The sequence below is a fragment of the Talpa europaea genome (genome assembly GCF_964194135.1).
Source record: "Talpa europaea genome assembly, chromosome: 10".
Classification (NCBI taxonomy): domain Eukaryota; kingdom Metazoa; phylum Chordata; class Mammalia; order Eulipotyphla; family Talpidae; genus Talpa; species Talpa europaea.
The window spans coordinates 70,253,292-70,270,069 of NC_140077.1; the positions used below are offsets into that span (position 1 = coordinate 70,253,292).

The window sequence follows — 16,778 nt, forward strand, 5'->3', positions numbered from 1 at the left end:
ATGGACAAGGAGCCAACTGGAGACCCAACTGCGGGCCCCAGCCCTGCTTCTCCACGGGGCGAACTTTAGGAGGACGAGAATGTCTCCACAGCATGTCTGCACGCACACAGGTGCAGCTGAAAAGCAGAAACCACTGCCCAGAGACAGCCCCAATCTCGATGTCCAACTCTCTGCTCCACCCATGGTGGCCTCGCCCAGTTGTTTGCTGGAGCAGCACTAGTGGGATCAGAGCTGCCCCACCCCTCCCCAGGTCAAATCCTCGCCTCCAAGACTGAGCAAGCGCCATCTCACTGTCGCGAGGCCTGTCAGCTCACACGCCCAGGCGTTTCCTTCCAGGTGCTCCACGGAGCCCTGCTGACCCCGAGACACCAGCTGCCAAGTCCTAGCACCCACGCAGCTTTTCAGGGCCACCCAGCCTGCAAGGAGTAGCTTCGCCAGTGCGCAGACAGGTCCCAGGGCTTGGATCCACAGCACGATCTTGCTGAGCGCCACTCTTGGCCTGCAGTGGGCTCATCTCTCCCCAGTGACGAAGAGGTGCACGTTCTTCTTGGACTGTAGCATCTGTGCGGCCCGCTGCATGCCCACCACAGCGGCCAGCCGCTGGGCGTCATACCTCGAGTAGAGTGTGGTGCAGGTCCAGGCTGCCTCCACCCCGCCGCCAGCCCGCAGCATGTCGCACAGCTCGCTGTAGAAGTGGGCGTATGTTGGCAGCTCGTAGAAGATCAGGTTCCGGACCCCCTTGATGGTGTACCTGCCGGGGGAGGGGAGGAGTGTGGGTGAGAGGGGGGCACCCCCAGCACAGGGCACCCCCGGCATGAGAGGCTGAGGGCGTGGCCACGTCCTGAGTGCCAGTGCTCGGGGGCTGGGCTCACCGTCTCACACTCCTGGGTCGCCCTCCACAAGAGGACGTGCTAACGAGCTTGATCAACGTCCACCCTGCTGGGCACCAAAACACCCGCTCCTTCCGCTTGGCTCCGAGCGCAGAGCTGGAGTTGGCCTTGGATGACAAGCTGCAACAGCTATCCCAGCCAGCCCCTTCCGGGAGTTGGGAGGCGGCACCAGGTGAGGGACATGGGGGCTGAAGAAGCTCCTCCCTGAGGCCAGCTCTGACCAGGGCTGGGAGGGATGTGCATGCAGGTACCCAGCAGCAAGCGCCGCCCTCAGCCCAAGCCACCGAGGGGCAGGGCCACTCCCACCCCGGCAAAGGCCAATGGCTGGGGGAGGTCAGAGCAAAGGGCGGGGCATTACCTCCCCACAAGACTTACACCCCAAAGCAGCACCGGCAGCAGCTCAGGGCTGGGACAGCAACCAGAGCCCAGGAAGAAGAGGCCCCCCGAGAATGGGTGGGGCAGATTCCAGCACCCACACTGCTGGGGAGGGCAGACCCCCTGGTAGGTCACAGGCGTGGCCACAGTAGAGAAATAGGAACACCAATGTCATAAATGAGCACAGAAACCACAAAATCCTGGCTGTGGCGATGCCCCACACCTGAGGTGGCCACAAGACACACTGACCAGGGAAGCTGCTCATGAAAGCAGAGGCAGCAGCAGGAGAGGGTGTCCCTGGGAGAGAACTAGCCAGTGACAGACCCGAAAACACAACACTAACGACACACCCCAGAGGAGGCACGGGGAGCAGGGAGTGGCACAGCCATCACTCAAACGGGCACCTCCAGGGCGGGGGTAGGGGGGACCCCATGGCGAAGGGGCCATGGTGACCCGGCGAACATGCTTGCTCCGAGCCGGCCCACGATGCCCACTGAATCTCCCGTCTTTCCTGGCGCAGTGCTCGGTCCCCCCGCAGACACTCAGCTGAGCTGGTCCTGAGCTGGCCACCCAGATGCAGACACTACCCCGGCTCTGGAGCCCAGTGGGGCCTGGAGCCGGGGGCTCGGCAGTGGCAAGAACAATCAGACCCAGACCCGGCACAATGGGAAACCTCACTGCCAACAAGAAGAGAAGCAGGTCCACTCTGCTTGATGGCCCTCAGCGCCGCTGGCACTGCGGGTGCTACAGCCTCAGCAGCACTGGCAGCAGCCCAGCTGTGACCACCAGACCAGGTCTGGAGGGCACAGATGTCCCTGCACAGCAAAGCAGTCCCGGGAGCTGCCCAGACTGAGGACAGGGTTGGGCGCAGGCAGTGAGGGTCTAAGCAGGGCCTGGATGGGTAGGGGGAGCCAGCAGCCATTCGGGGGCGATCTGGGGCATCACTGCAGTGATGCCAAGTGTCCTGCTCCAGGCCTGGCCATGCCAAGGGACAGTGGCTAGAAGACTGCAGTGAGCCAGCAGGTGGGAAACTCAGGGGGAGGGAGGGCCGGGGGTGGAAGTGTGGGGACGGTGGCCATGCACAAATGCCTTTAGAAACAGAACTTATAAGTGGAAGTTGGCTGGAGCCACATGTACGTAACGACTTAAAAATGCGTCCATGAAAAACACCAAATTGTTACCTAGTTTTGTTTTTTTTTTTAACGAGCACATTTAAATAAAAAAAAAAATCTAAGCATGTACAATGTGATCCCAATTCTTGTATTTTTTGCACATCTGGTACTGTGCCAGGGGTGTCAGTTACGGGCTGTGTGGGGCCTTTCTGGAGGCCCGGCCTCTGCCCCTCCACGGTGTGGTGGGGGGTGCCCCACACAGACTCAAACTGGGAGGGGCGAGAGCAGCGGGAGCAGTGGGCGGGCGGCCGGAAACACCATGGCTGCCTTCCTGGCTGCAGGGCTCTGGCTGAGCCCCGGTGAGCCCCACCAATCAGGTCTAGGAGGTGCCAACCAGCCGCTCCTCAGGAGCCCAGCACAACCGACGTACCCGACTCTGAGATTCTGCTGGCCTCGTCACCCCAAAGAAAACCCTTCCAGGGAGATGTCCCTGATGGCTCCCAGGTGAGCCCCGAGCTCATGCGGCCCTTGGGAGGCAGCCAGCTCAGAGCCTTGGTCCCTCAGGTGTCTGAAGACAAACTTCTCACACATGTGTCTCTGTTGCTCCTGTCACCAGCGCTGTGACCCAGAGTCCCCTAAGTCATGAGGACCACTCAGCGTCTCTTGCCGAGAGAGGTCTGCTCAGTGGCAGGAGCAGCAGGTGACCCACCCCGCCCAGCGCCTCAGGGAGGGGTGTGGAGGCTAGAGTCCGAAACCACCATAGGCAGCAGCGGGCGCATCAATCCTGCCCATGTACTGCAGCCTCTGTGGAATGGGAAGGGTGGGGTTCAGAGACTCCCCAAAGTAGGGAGAAGAATGGCACCCGCCAAGGCCCATGCCCCATGTTCCCCTAGGCTGCCCTGGATTATGTTCGGTAGTGACAAACAAGCAGTCAGCCCCGCACTGACTGTTCCCTGAGCCCATCATTCCAGAAAGTACCTGGAACCTAAGGACGGTCATAGGGAGCAAGGCAGGAGCCAACATAGGCCAGGTGGGGGGCAGCCATGGAGGACCTCTGGGGTCAGTCACCTCTCCAACCAAGGGGGTCAGAGTTGGGTGAAGCTGCAGGACCCCAGCAGGTGGTACATACTTGGGGGTAGCATATCGCCACTCAGGCAGATACAGGGGTCAACATGCCCTTCGCAAAGTCAAGGAGAAGCCCGACCGGGCACCCCAGAGCCATGCCAGCCCCGGGCCTGGTGCCGAGCTGTGCAGTGGACACCGAGCCAGGCCATGCCCACAGGTGCCCACCAACCCCTGGACAAAGCAGGGATGGGGGGTGCAGTCGACCCCCAGCTCCCCATCACACCAGCACTGGCACCCACAGGTGAGCCTGCCCCGGCCCTGCTGTGATCTGTCCCCGGGTCTCCCCCATGGTCATGGGGACATGGGTGCTGGGTCAGCCCCCCCACACTGCGCAGCCCAAAGCAGATCCGGATCAGGAGTTTGGGTTCTGAGACGACACGCCCCCACTGGTCTGTGTGGTTGAAAGCTATGAAAGTCGGATGTAGAATCCCCAGAACCAGGAAGAGGCGACAGGACGCGACACCCACCTGTCTCCAGGTGAGGGCTGGGGTCACTGGCCTGCCCTTGGGAGCAGGACAGACTTGGCAGAACTTGCACTACACTGCGCTCTGGGTACTGCACTGGGCCCTGATGTCACCACTGTGAAGGCCAGAAAAGGCCAACCGGGCAGTCCCATCAGGCCCCTGGGGAGCTGGCCGACAACCAGACCCTCAGTGGTGTCTCCAGTGCCCCCAGGGCAGTGGCCGGCACCAGGGCCAACCCCGTCCCGCTGGTACGCAGTGGCCAGCACCGGGGCCAACCCCGTCCCGCTGGTACACAGTGGGCTTCTTGGGGTACCCTGGATGCCAGCACTGACCACGTGCTCAGCCCCTCTGCACGCCCCAACCTGTTCCCTGAGGGCGGCTGAGCTCTGCAGCGGCTTTCCCGGGGGCACAAGCACAGCTGTAAGGTGCACCCCATGTGGACCCTTCAGAGCGAGCACAGCAGTCCCATTTTGTTCCTGCGACTCCCCAAATGACCAGTGTTGTTATGCCATTGGCCAGCCAGTCCCCAGGAACACGGCCCTGGCGCAGCACCCGCAAGTACCTCTTGTAGAAGTGGAAGCGCTCGGTAAGCAGCAGGAACTGCCTCTCGCCGCGCAGAAAGAAGTGCCGGGCCCTGGACACAGCTGGCTTCCGGGTATATTCGCAAATGTGGGTGAAGCTCAGGTCCTCCCTCTTGAAGTAGTTTCGGAGCCGCACAAAGTCAAAATAGGAGGGGACATAGACGAGCGTATGGGACATGACGGCGTCACGGTACTGTGGCAGCACCTTGTCCACGAAGAAAGAGAACCTGCAGGTGGGCAGGGGCGTCAGTGTCAGCTCAGCCTGGGCTGACACGACTCTACCAGCAGACACGGTGGGCTCCAGGGCAGCTGGACAAGCGCTTCAGAGCCAATGTCCACACGGCTCCTAGAGCAGCCCCGGAGAGCAGCTGCTCCTAGAGCAGCCCCGGAGGGCAGCACCCTGCTAAATCACAGCGCTCGCCAGGCACCAGCCACCAGCTGCCCCCAAACACTGCCTGCCACTGGCCTTGACATGGTGTGGAAGCCGTGGGGATGAGAGTGGTATCTCATGCCAACAGGGCTGCAAGTGCGCTGCTCACAGAGACTCAAGTAGCGCACTAGAAAAGCCAAAGCCTGGGGAGGGCCCAGCTCCAGGACCAGCCAGCCTCGACCAGCTGTGAGAACTGGGCAGGCCGCCTGGGACAGGGCTCCCGGCTCCTTCAGTCACGGCAAGACAGCTGCCTCGGCGGCACTCCACTCCATCAGTGCCTCCCACACCCCTAGGCCTGCCCTGATGCGTGGCCCCCAGTCCTAACAGACAAGAGAGAGGTCACCTGGCATCAATCACAGAAGCCAGATTCTCAGCCTCCAGGCGCTGGAAGACGTGCGGCAGCTGCAGCAGGACGTGGCTGATGGAGCCGGTCATCGGGGTGCTCCGTATAGCCACCTGGGGCGGACGAGACGGGGTGAGCACACATGAGCGTCGGCCTCGCCCCCACCTGCCCACCCGCCTGCCCACCGTGGCGGAGAGGGCCAGCACCTGGCCCTCCATGTTGACACAGTGCTTGTTGAACACGGCGTTGATCTGGGGGTCCTGCAGCGCCCCGAACAGCAGTGTCTGGCGATAGTGCCTTGCCCAGCCATTGAGGCTCCACATACGCACACGGGAGAAGTCCACCCCATGGGGGTCCGAGGGCAGCCGGTTCATGTGGCTCATCAAGTGCTTGGGCAGAAGAAACACTGGCATGAACACTGGGGGCACCACACCCCCCCGCAGCCTCCCTAGCATGGGCAGATGGAGGTGCTGTGGCCTCACCCTCCCCACCCCAGTGAGAAGCCCAAAGCAGCCACCGCTGGGCCTCCCAGAGGACAGGTCATGGGGCAGAAGCATTCTCTGGAAGGGGCCTCCAGAAGACCGCCCCCTGGGTGCTGGAGGCCCTTACCCCGGCGAGGAGGGAGAGAGAGAGGACAGGCCAGCTCCTGGCCAGCCTTGGACGCTACACCTGTTGCTGGCCCCTTCCCGTGCTCATCACATTCCTGGAGTGGCCTGAAGGGCAGGGAGTGCTGGGCATACAGCCCCTACTGCAGACAGGGCTCCCCTTCCCTTGTCCCGACCCCACTGGCTCTGGTGGTGTGGGCGGGGTGTGCACGAGCCTCAGAAACACCCGTGCACACTCCAGCCCCAGACTCCCCCAGTGCGCTCCACCCGAGAGCAGCTCACACAGCAAGAGGAGAAGCTGCAGCGCCAGTGCGAGGGAGCAGCTCCGTTTCCCTGTACAGGGCCCCATGAGAACCTGCCACAGAGCACTTCCCCTGGCCCAAGGCCACAGCCAAGGGCAGATGCCAGCAGCCTGGCTCCCATGAGGACTCCCACCTGCCTGGCACACTGCAGCCCAGCAGGCGAAGGCCCGAGAGGGCCGCGCCCTCCCTTCAGGGTCCTGGGCACCCCGATCAGAAGGCGTGTCCCGGATACCCAGACACCACACGCCGGGTGCAGGCACATTTCTCAGGCTGGGAGTGGGACGTTTCCAGACCACGTGGGATCCTTCTGGCCATGACAACCTGTGAGCGGACACGACCCCAGCCTCACTGGACCCAGGCGCTCCGGCCTTACCAGCAGGTGCTCCCAGTTCTGCATTAGGTAAATGTCCACTTGGTCAATGACCAGCAGCTCGATGGAGGACAGGAAGTCGAAGTCCCGCTGCTTCTCCCCCTCTGCACCAATGATCGTCCGCAAGCCCAGGGGGGAGGCGATGAGGATGTCCGAGGAGTAGAAGGGGGCGTAGAGCCGGAGGCTCCTCTGCAGCACGGCCACACCTGCACAGTCAGCACGCTGGTCAGCTGCCGCCCCCGTCGTCCCCTACCTCCCCAGCATACCGGTCCGCCACCCGCTCCCACCCTGCCCACCCCCCACGTCCCCCCACCTCCCCAGCACTCTGGGTCAGCCGCCTGCCTCCCAGCACAACGGGCTTTCACCATTAATATCACCACCAGCCCCCAGCACCCACTATTCCTACAGCTCCCACATTCTCCTTTCCTTCAGACTCCTCCAGAGACTGTTCGCTCTGGTGATGCATCCCTCGCCCACATCCCCACTTGCTCTCGGGCCCTTGGTGGTCATACTGGGTCCAAGGTGCTCTTCCACAAGCCTGGGCACACCTGAAGGTGCCACCACAGGTGCAGGAAGGAGACCCCCCAACTGTGCTCAGCTTCACAGGCCAGATCCCCACCCTCGGGCGCCACAGAGCAGGAGAGGGAGGCCCTGCTGCTGCCAGCCCCACTGCTGCAGCCCCAGTGCTCGGCCTCCCGGTGAGAGTTGAGGCTGGGCCAGCCTGCACCCCGCACCCACTCATGCCGTTTCCTGTCCCACCACCCTCCACTCACCACCCTCTTTGTAACCGGCTAACCCTACCGGGTGGCCACTCACCCCAGAAGGCACACCAACAGGGGCCTTCCTAGCCTCCCAGTCCCCATGGGGCAGAGACGTGCTGCAAAAGCCCCAGGAGCCCACTGTGCACCCCAGCCACGCCACCCCAGGGCCAGTGTCCTGCACCCTGCTTCCCCATGCCCAGGGCCAGCCTCCTGCACCCCTGCTTCTGTGCCAGCACACAGCAGGTGCTCCAAGGATGGGGCCTAGTGTATGCACACAGGGGACTGCATGTCTCCTCAGACCTGTACACTATCAACACACAAGTCACCCAGCGCGTGGACAGGGGAGACACATGCAATGTCAACAGCCAGGGGACCATGGCCAGCCACCACCACATGGCTCCCCACACCCACCGCGAACTCTGGTGTCCTGCTCCTAGTCCCAGAGATGCCCATAGCTGGGCTGCGAGGAGGCCACTCCAGGCACCCCTTACCCTGGCCCTGGCTGCCCTGCCTCACCGATGCGGAAGTGGTCGTCAATGTTGCCCACAAACACAGCCTCATAGTCCTCCGGCCTCTTCAGGTTGGGGGGCCTCTCCTCGGGGTCCGAGCCGTACTCGCTCTGAAAGCGCTTCTTGTTGCTCACGATGATCTTCTTCTTGCTGTCGCCCTCCAGCAGCTGGATGAAGAGGTGCACCACCCGTAGGGCCGCTTCCCGGAAGGGCACCACAATAAGCACCTGTGGGGCACAGCCATGGGCGCCCAGATTGCCCTCGTCAGGGGCCTCGGGGGCACCCCTTCTGCGGCCCCACCCAGGCCGGCTGCAACCCGAGCCCAGCACAGCTGCTCATATACCCTGGGCTCTGAGCGGGGGCTCGGGGAGCTCCAGTGGAACTGAAGACACTGCCCAGAAAAGTCAAGGCCTCTACCCAATGGAGGCGACAAGTTCTGTGAGGCGCATCACACAGGCCAGTGCAGCCAGCATGGGGGAGGGAGGGGAGGCCTGGTGTAGCCTCCTCAGCAAGTTCTTCAGTACGTATTTCAGGAACAACATAGCATTTCCCAACAAGGACCGCAAATGTAGATGCAAGAGGCACATGCAGGACTCAACCTACCAAGCATTTCCCAAAACACTTAAAATTAAAAGTTGAGAACAAAACCAGGAGGCGTGCAACAAAGGATGAATCTCTAAATCCCCAACATCACCCGCCCCGTCTCTCAGCCCAGCAAATCCCCAACATGCTCGGGGTCGTTAGCTCCTGTTCTGTCCTGTGACTCCGAGCGAAACAGACAACCTGGGCCTCTGACTGCAGCGTTTCCCGGGAGCAGGCGGCCCGGCCTGTTGCCAGCCAGCATGCTGAGAAGGCTGTGTGGTGTGGACGTGACAGCCGTCAGGCAGAGTCAGCGCCAAGGCTGGGCCTGAGGGGTCTCTGTGAGGCCAGGACAGTCTAGAGGGAGCCACTGCACTGTGGACACACAAGGAGCGGGTGGGGTTGGGGGCTGACCTGAGAGCTCGTCCCAGGCCACCCAAGGACATCTGCGAGCAAAGACCCAAGTGTCTGTAACCTCTGCTTTAGTCATCAGTGACCGTTCAGCAGGGGTGGGGGGGGAGGTTGTCTGTTCTCCAGGCTCTATAGAAGAATGCACTCAACTCACCCCTCAGCTCCTCTCCCTGCCCTCCTCCAGCAGGGCCTCTAGGGACCTGTGTCCCGTCCACGGCACAAACCGCAGAGTGGATGCGGGGCCTGAGAGCCACTGGGCAGAGAAGCACAGATTGGCAGACGTAACGGACCTTCTGGAGAATGCTTGGCAGGTGCCACCCACGCTTGGCCTATTGCCCGCTGCCCGCCACCCCAGGCGCCTCCCTCTGCAGCCACGTACCTTGGGCCTGGTAAGGCCCTGATCCCTGAGGTCGCCATCGTCACCCAGCCCGAGCCTGTGCAGCTTCTGGCTGCGGAGCCAGCCATTGTTGCCCAGCACCTGGGCGTTGGCCTTGAGCACATGGTTGAGCGCATGCAGGCAGTAGGCGTGGCGCACCTCCTCCCCGTTGCGCGTCGCAGTCCTCTCCGGGAAGAACAGGTCCCGGTATGAGTTCATGAGCAGGAAGAGCTCCTTCTGCAGGGGGGTGAAGGGGCTGCTGGCCCCAGGGCAGCTGGAGAGGAAGCAGCTGTTCGTTTTGGGCCACGTTGAATCCAGGGGCTTCTGGAGGTGAAGGGACGCAATGTCGACGTCCCTTGGGGGTTTGAATGTTTCCAACGTCTGAAACTTGGACGAGAAGATGAGCTGGCCGAGGACAGGCCACTAGGAGAGAGGTGGGTCGAGAGACAAGTGAGTCAAGGGTGCCGCTGCCAGCACAAATGGCTGTCGGATCCCGCCAGGGCCCCATCTTCTACCACCGCTGCACCCCACCTGGCGGCAGGGGGTACACAGGCCAGAACAGTAGAGAACTTCCTCCCCGGGAGGCCAGGGTGCCCTGCAGACTGTGCGGTGACCCACCATGGCAGGCTGGGCAGTGGGAACAGGGACTCCACTGATACCCCTCACTAGCGGTGCAGTGGGGTGAGAGGCAGAGGAGCCAACTGTGTCCTTCCTCTGAGGCCCAGGGATACCCTCACATTTCTAACACAGCTCCCGGGCCGTCAGAGGCAAGAGCCTGATGGCAAGCAGACGGCCCAGCTCCTCCACAGGCAAGGGCAGTGACTGACATTCCTGGGGTCCTGTGATAGCCCCTCATAGCTGTCAGTCTAAATCCCAAACCCTCGGCCTCAAAGCCCCAAGGAGTGCACCCCCCAGCCAAGCCCCCCGCCTATGCGGGCCTGGGCCCCAGCAGCTCCTCCCCTGGCAAACAGCATACCCCAGGCCCTGCTTTCCCAAGCACCTCTCCACCCATGATTGGGCGGCCCTGTGACACTCACTTTCAGCTGCTGCGTGGTTCTGGGGTTCGTGGCAACAGCCTGGACTTCTTTCTCTCTCAGCTCTCGGCTCATGTGCTGCAGAAACGGATCTAACACAGAAGTAGTGGCTGTCAGGACACCGACTACAAAGGCAGGGCTGCCGGACAGCCCCCTGAAGGCTGCCAGCTTATCCCTCCCGTCAGCACCCACATGCGCCCCAGGCCACAGCTGACCAGTGTGTAGCGCCATCTCCAGACACCCCAGAGCCATTCTCTGATACCTCGCTTTCCAGCTCGAACCTCTGAAGAAACCACTGAGTCTGAGATTCAAGAGGCTATGGGACACCCCCAACTCCAAAGTAATTTGCGAACTACAAAGTCCTGGAATCTGCTTGTCTCTGTGGCTTTCCTTCCTTCTGTCAAAAATTCCGTGTCTTTCACTGCATTTTTGTTTATTCAAATAGTGTCAGCTCAAAGCCTCCCCCTTATCCTGGGCCCCCAAGTAATCACCACTCTTATCACAACTCACTACACAGGCCGACAGGATGCAGGGTCTCCCAAGGCAGGGTCCCCCGCCTCAGCCTGTGTGCAGGCATGGAAAGGCTCAGTGCTCGGGCTCAGAGCTCTGCAGCCCGCTGGCTGTCCATGGGAAGCCAGGCCCCACTGCAGGCTGGACGCATGCACCTGCCCCAGAGACGTGGGGTAAGAGTTGGTAACAGGACTCAAGGATTCCTGGTGTTCACATCTCCCCAATGGCAAGACAGCACAAAAAATTTTAGGACAGGCAAGCTCTAGAAGGTTCCTCCAGGACTTTAAGTTTTGCCAATTCGAGATGGGTCTCATGCCCACTTCTAACTGCTGCTTCTCCCCCCTCCTCACCACAGCCCGCTGAGCGGTGAGGCTGCCCCAACCAGACCGAGGACAGCAGTCAGGACGGGGGACAGAGACGCGGCCCTCACAGGCCAGCTCAGACTAGACCTCACAGCCAGGGGAGTCTGAGGCCCTGTGACTGCGGTCAGATGGACAGGGGAGGCCAAGCGGCTGGGGGAGGCTGGGAAGTCTGTGAGGACAGCTGCCTGGCCACTGCAGGGCTCTTTGGACCAATCACAGTAGCCCCTCCTGGGTCTCACAAATCTGGAAAACTCCTGCTCCATAGAGAAGAACAAGATGTGGGTAGAGAAAAAAGCACAAAATATTTTTCTTCTCCTATTTCTCATTCTTCCTGGCTCGGGGAGAAAAACTAGCTCTTCCCAAGGCCCCAAATATAGAAATAATGTGGCTGGGGGCTAATGCCCCCCACCCTTTCTCCCAACAGCCCAGCCACTGAAAACACGGACCTTAAGAATCAGCTCCCCAGCTCAAGATCCAGCTGCTAACCGCACCCCCCATTTCCACAGCTGCTCCTAAGACAAGCACTGCACAACTCCACCCCAGGGTCCAGCGCTGCACCCACCTGCAGATAACTGAGGACCACAGCGGCCTCCACTCTGCTTGAGAAAGTTGGTTTCCAGGCTGAAGAGAGACTCGTGCTTTGCATCTGTAAACTCCTCAGGGGAGTCTTGCGAGGTTCCAGAAGGGCCAGTCCCAATTTTCCCCTCAGGGTCAGAGAATAAGGCCACATCTACAATTCAAGAAATTTTAGGTGTGAGCAGGTATCCATTCAACAACATGACCACACTCCTGTTGACACAACCAGTTCCTCAGCTGACGTCAACACTGCTGTGCCTGTTTACTTTCGGGCAAACTCAAGGTAAGACATGAATCCTGACACCCAGTCTGACCAGCGGACCCGCTCGCCCAGAGGAAGACGTGGCCTGGGGCCAAGTGACCAAGCCGTGGAGTCCACGCCCATGAGCAGGCCAGCCAGCTCCTGCGCCCATGCCCGCTACCGCTTGAGAAACTTTGTCAGCTTTACGCCCATCTCCCGTTACACTTGGATTTTCCAGGGATGAGTCGCCATCTCTTCAACACACCGAGACCGTCACACAAACAGAACCTTTGGTCTCCTCTGAGCCTGGAGGCGCAGAGCCCTGGACGCGAGACTGTCTGCTGAGCTGGGGCCTGTTCTCACGGGCATGCAAAATATTGCCACATCCAGTGGGCCAGTCAAGTACCTGGAGCCACAGCTATCGCAGCTCACAGATGACAGCGCGGCCCCAGGGGCCACCTGCCTGTGGCAGGCAAAGAGGCAAACCCAAAGGGAAGACACTCACTGGGCTGCGATTCCGTGGACTCGGCGGCCATGTCCGTCTCCACGCTGATCTCACTGCCACCCTCTGTGTTGTCCACCTCTGCATCATCTCCACCAGAGTCTTCCTCGTTCTCCTCCTCATCCTCCTCCTCGTCCTCGGAAACATTCTTCAATGTGGCGAGCAGTTTCTGATACCCAGACACTTGTTCTGGTTCACTCTCTTCCTCACTCTCAGAACTTGAAGCATCCGAAATCTCTGACTGAGAGGAAACGGGATCTCGGGAAACGCGCTCTGCTGCTCTTGCCACCACCCCAGACCGTCCCCGGCCCACAGGCCAGCATGCCAGACCGTCTCCAGTGAACAACAACAGCTTCTCGGCACCTGTTCAATCCCAGTTATTCAAGCCGCCCTGAGACATACTGATTTAGGCGAGTCAGTCTCATCGTGACCCCAGAAACCCTAGTCTGCTGTGAATGCTACTGCCCCGCCTGGGAGAAGCTGGACACAGGGCTGAGGGTCACGGGGAACATGCTGGATGAGAGGCCTGGGCCCCCAGGGGGCGCCCAGGCCCAGGGACACAGGCTGAGTCTTCAGTGACCGCAGGGCCTTGGTTGACTGGGAGCAGCTCCTGGGCAGCCTCAATAGTGAGCAAACAAGACCCTCTGGGTGGGCTCCCCATAAACAGTAAGCCTCTTAGGGAGCCCCAATAGGCTCACCACCACCAGTCTCAAACCCAGGCTTCCAGGGAGACATCCGCTACCAAACCCAAGCAACGTCACTAACACCTTTCCCTTCAAATGAAGAGAGCAGAGACGCAGTCAAGCTGCATGGCAGGAACCCAGAGTGCAAAGAGAGATGGAGCCTTACCAGCCGGCAAATCTGGGGTTTAGCTTCCTTCCCGGACACCCTGAGAAGAAACAGCCGCCATCAAACTCCACTTGTGGCAGCCCCAGGGTGCACCTGACCCCGCGGCTCGGGCAGAGACCCGCGCCCACGGACACGCACAGCCAAGGGCCCAAGGACAGGCGCCAGATGCGGGCCGGCTGCTTCCACGCTTCCCATGCGGGCACGGCAGGGAGGCCCAGGCCACCTGGGCGCCCACCGGGGAGGACTCGGAGACCCGCCTCACCGGGGACCACCCACGGGAACTCCCCCACCCACCCACCCCCAGGGGTCCCGCCCATAGAGCACCGCCCGGCTCCTCCGGAGCGGCCTTCGGGGCCGGGCGGGCCTGAGACCCGGCCACGCAGAGGTCCCGAGCCCGCAGCGCGCGGCCGTCGGGCGGCGGGGGCGCCTCGGGGTCCTCCCTACCGTCACCAGTGGGCCAGACCGACCCGGACCCGAGGGCCGCCGGGCGGCGCATGTCGCACCTGTCGTGGAAGGGATGCTCCTCGCCGAAGTCGCGCAGATGCCGCTTCTGCTTCTTAGTCAGCGCGCGGAGCAGCTGGCCGCGGCCGGCGCGTTTGCCCATGGCCGGAGGACTCCTGGCCCGGCGGGCCCACGCGGCGGCTGCGCTGTGCGACGGGGGCGGCGGAGCGCGGCGGGAGGTGGAGCTTTACGGCGCGAGGCGATGCTTTACGGCGGAAGGGGGCCGTGTCGTAAAGCAGTGCGCTTGCGCGGCGGGCGTAGCACCGGCCTGCCCCCTGGTGGCGCTGGGGCTCTCTGCGCGGGCGGCTCGCGGAGGGTGCCCCAAGTGAAGGTGGAGGGCCTTCCATGGAGGGTCCCTCCTCCCGCGGGAGTCCTCCTCCCACGGGGTCCTCCTCTTACCAAGCCCTCCTCCCACGAAAGTCCTCCTCCCACCGGGCGCTCCTCCTACGGGAGTCCTCCCACGATACTCTCTTCGCACTGGAGGGGGCTCCTTCCACCTACAGGCCTCCTTCTGCAGGGGCCGCAGGACCCTCCTCACCAGCACAGCGTCCAGAAACCTGGGGTCGAGCCCACCATGCCTGGTGTCGCTGGTCAGTGCAACCAAAGTAAAAAAATATGTACAGAACACAGCATCTTTGCCAGGTGTGTGCTAGCAGCTAAGGCTAGGAAGAAGATGCAGGTGGCCACTTCAAAATGGTGGTGTTGTCAGGGCCCAATGAGTGCGCAGGTAACTGTGATAGAGGCCAGGTGCTAGGGCAGCACAAGGGCCCCTGTTTGGTGGTGGTGGTGGTGGTGGTGCTGGATGGTGATACTGATGGTGGTGGGAGGTAAAATCCACTGCTATTGTGTGTCTATCAGCCATGTTCCTCAAACATTGGCCTTGAACTCAAAATCGACATAGATTCTTGATCTTATGTTGTTTGAATTGCTTCAGCTTACGTCGGAAGTGTGTGTGTGTGTGTGTGTGTGTGTGTGTGTGTGTTCCAGACAAGATGAGAGGGGTATAAGATGACAGGGTATTCGCAGCTGGGTAGTCATCTGATTCCACAGCACTTATTGTGTTTGGAGCCATAAGTTTTGTAGGTGGAGAATATTTTAGAAAACAAGATCATGTCTGAGAGAAGAAAAACCGTCACTGGGACACGTGCTCTGACCGCCACCATCACCACCAACACGGAAATGCAAACTGTTATTATATGCTATTCCAGTCCTGTTTACTGTACCCTAAGGAGCACCCACTGTCAAACCCAAACCTGTGGTTACCTTCAAAAATGTATCCTGGGGTTTACAGGATATTAGGTTTAGCCTAAAGGTGAAATTTTTGATCTGATTAATCAAGAGCCCCACATGCAGAGGACATAGGGCCTCTCCCTCTGGTGGACAGTTGGTGTAACTGCATACGACTGTCCTTGTTTCTGGCAAAGGCCCAGCAGGCCTAGCTTGGCTGCTTTTGTATGCCCTGGGCAGCACGCGCTGGAGGCATGCCAAGGCACCAAGGTCTTGGCAGCTCAGACCCTTGGAGGCCCTGCTGTCTGGCCGGGGAGACAGCAATGACCGATTCCACGGGCTGAATGCTGTGCTCAAGAATGTCCAGAGCATGGGTGGGAGACCCAGGAGCTGCCAGGATGCCCAGTCAGGGCTCCCTGGTGAGCAAGTAGGGAGAGAAAATGCAGCCGCAGGAATGGCTGCGCCCAGCCGAGAGGGTGGGGTGCTTGCTGCCAAGGTGGGTGGACGAGAGGTGGCGGCGGGGGCAAAGCCAGTCTGCAGCAGGCCTGGGCAGGGCAGGACGGATGGCAAGTAGGGAGGCCTTTGAGGATTCCAAGCAGCCGCCCTATGTGGTCAGGCCTGGCCTTGTGGTCCCGTGATGTCCGGTGTGGGGGTCGCCCCTGCGCCTCCTTTCCAGTGCCGCCTCAGACACGGTCTGCTGGCAGCACTGGCTACCACCTCGGAGGCTTGTCCGTGTTTGTGCCAGATGATTCCTCCCACTCCCAAGCATTCCTAGAAACCTGTCTCTTAAGTCTCTGTGACAGCTCTTCCCAGTTTGAGGCTGTAGAGGATTCGAGGTGTCCCTGGGCGGGGCACAGGTCCCAAGGGCCCACTCAAAGGTCTTGCTCCCCCTTAGCTCTGGGGCCTCAGAGACATGATTTGCACTGGGTGCTTGAGGGTCCACCTGTGTCCCCCCCGTGGACAGGCAGTGGGGGGGGGGAGCAGGCATGCGTAGGTGCAGTCAGTGTGAGCGTGAGCATGAGTGTGAAGGGCTCATGGGGGTCATGAGGAGGAGGGGGTGGGATGCGTACGGGTAAGATGTGGGGGATCGGTGGGGGCCTGGGGCTGGGGCTGTGGCTTCCCCCACATCCTGACTGACCATCTGGACACAGGCGGTGTGCACAGGGCACGACAAGAGACCTTGAGAATTCACGAAAGGAAAAGAAAGTCAGGAATGTGTGTTCTGGAATTAAATGAGGAAACACTTGCGTTTTCTCTCAGGAAAGATACTCGGGGCTGTTTTCCAGGATGGCAGGTGTATCTGGGGAGGAGTCCGTGACGGTGACCTTCAGCCTGGGGTCCGAGTCTCTCTTGACACGGGAACCCGGGCCCCGGCCCAGAGACTCAGAACCACAAGCCGAGCCCCGCCCCGATGCGCAGCAGGACCAGCCAGGGTAGGGATTCACGTCCTGATGAAGGGACCCTGGGCAGCCGCTCCACCTTCCGCCTGGGAGGACGCAGGCAGTGGCTTCACCACCAGACACGACCGCCTGGTGCCGCATCTTGGAGGTGCTGCTTTTGGCTCTCCAAGGAGCAGATATCTGCAGCTGAGAAGTCTCTTGGCCTCTAGCAGTTTGTGACTGTGGGCTCAGGGGCAGGGCAGAAGGAAGCCTCGGCCTGGGCACTGGCCAGACACCAGGTCTTGTGGTGAGATCATGCTGGCGGCCTCATCACTACATCTGTCACTGGGCTCTGGGTTGGGGG

General features: G+C 61.0%; 1 protein-coding gene across 2 annotated transcripts; it reads right to left on the minus strand.

The window, feature by feature from the left end:
• Window positions 1-510: 510 nt before the first annotated feature.
• On the minus strand, window positions 511-13,911 carry UTP25 (UTP25 small subunit processome component; the record flags this gene model as incomplete). Of its 2 annotated transcripts, none has more annotated exons than XM_084244774.1 (12): window positions 511-751; window positions 4,529-4,774; window positions 5,321-5,433; window positions 5,527-5,709; window positions 6,601-6,803; window positions 7,875-8,094; window positions 9,237-9,656; window positions 10,271-10,392; window positions 11,723-11,869; window positions 12,462-12,699; window positions 13,308-13,347; window positions 13,811-13,911. In XM_084244774.1, 12 exons carry the CDS (start codon window positions 13,909-13,911, stop codon window positions 511-513), a joined length of 2,274 nt encoding a protein of 757 aa, XP_084100900.1. The 2 variants fall into 2 exon arrangements, with proteins under 2 accessions (XP_084100900.1, XP_084100901.1); XM_084244775.1 differs by having other exon boundaries at window positions 10,271-10,359; window positions 11,702-11,869.
• Window positions 13,912-16,778: the final 2,867 nt, after the last annotated feature.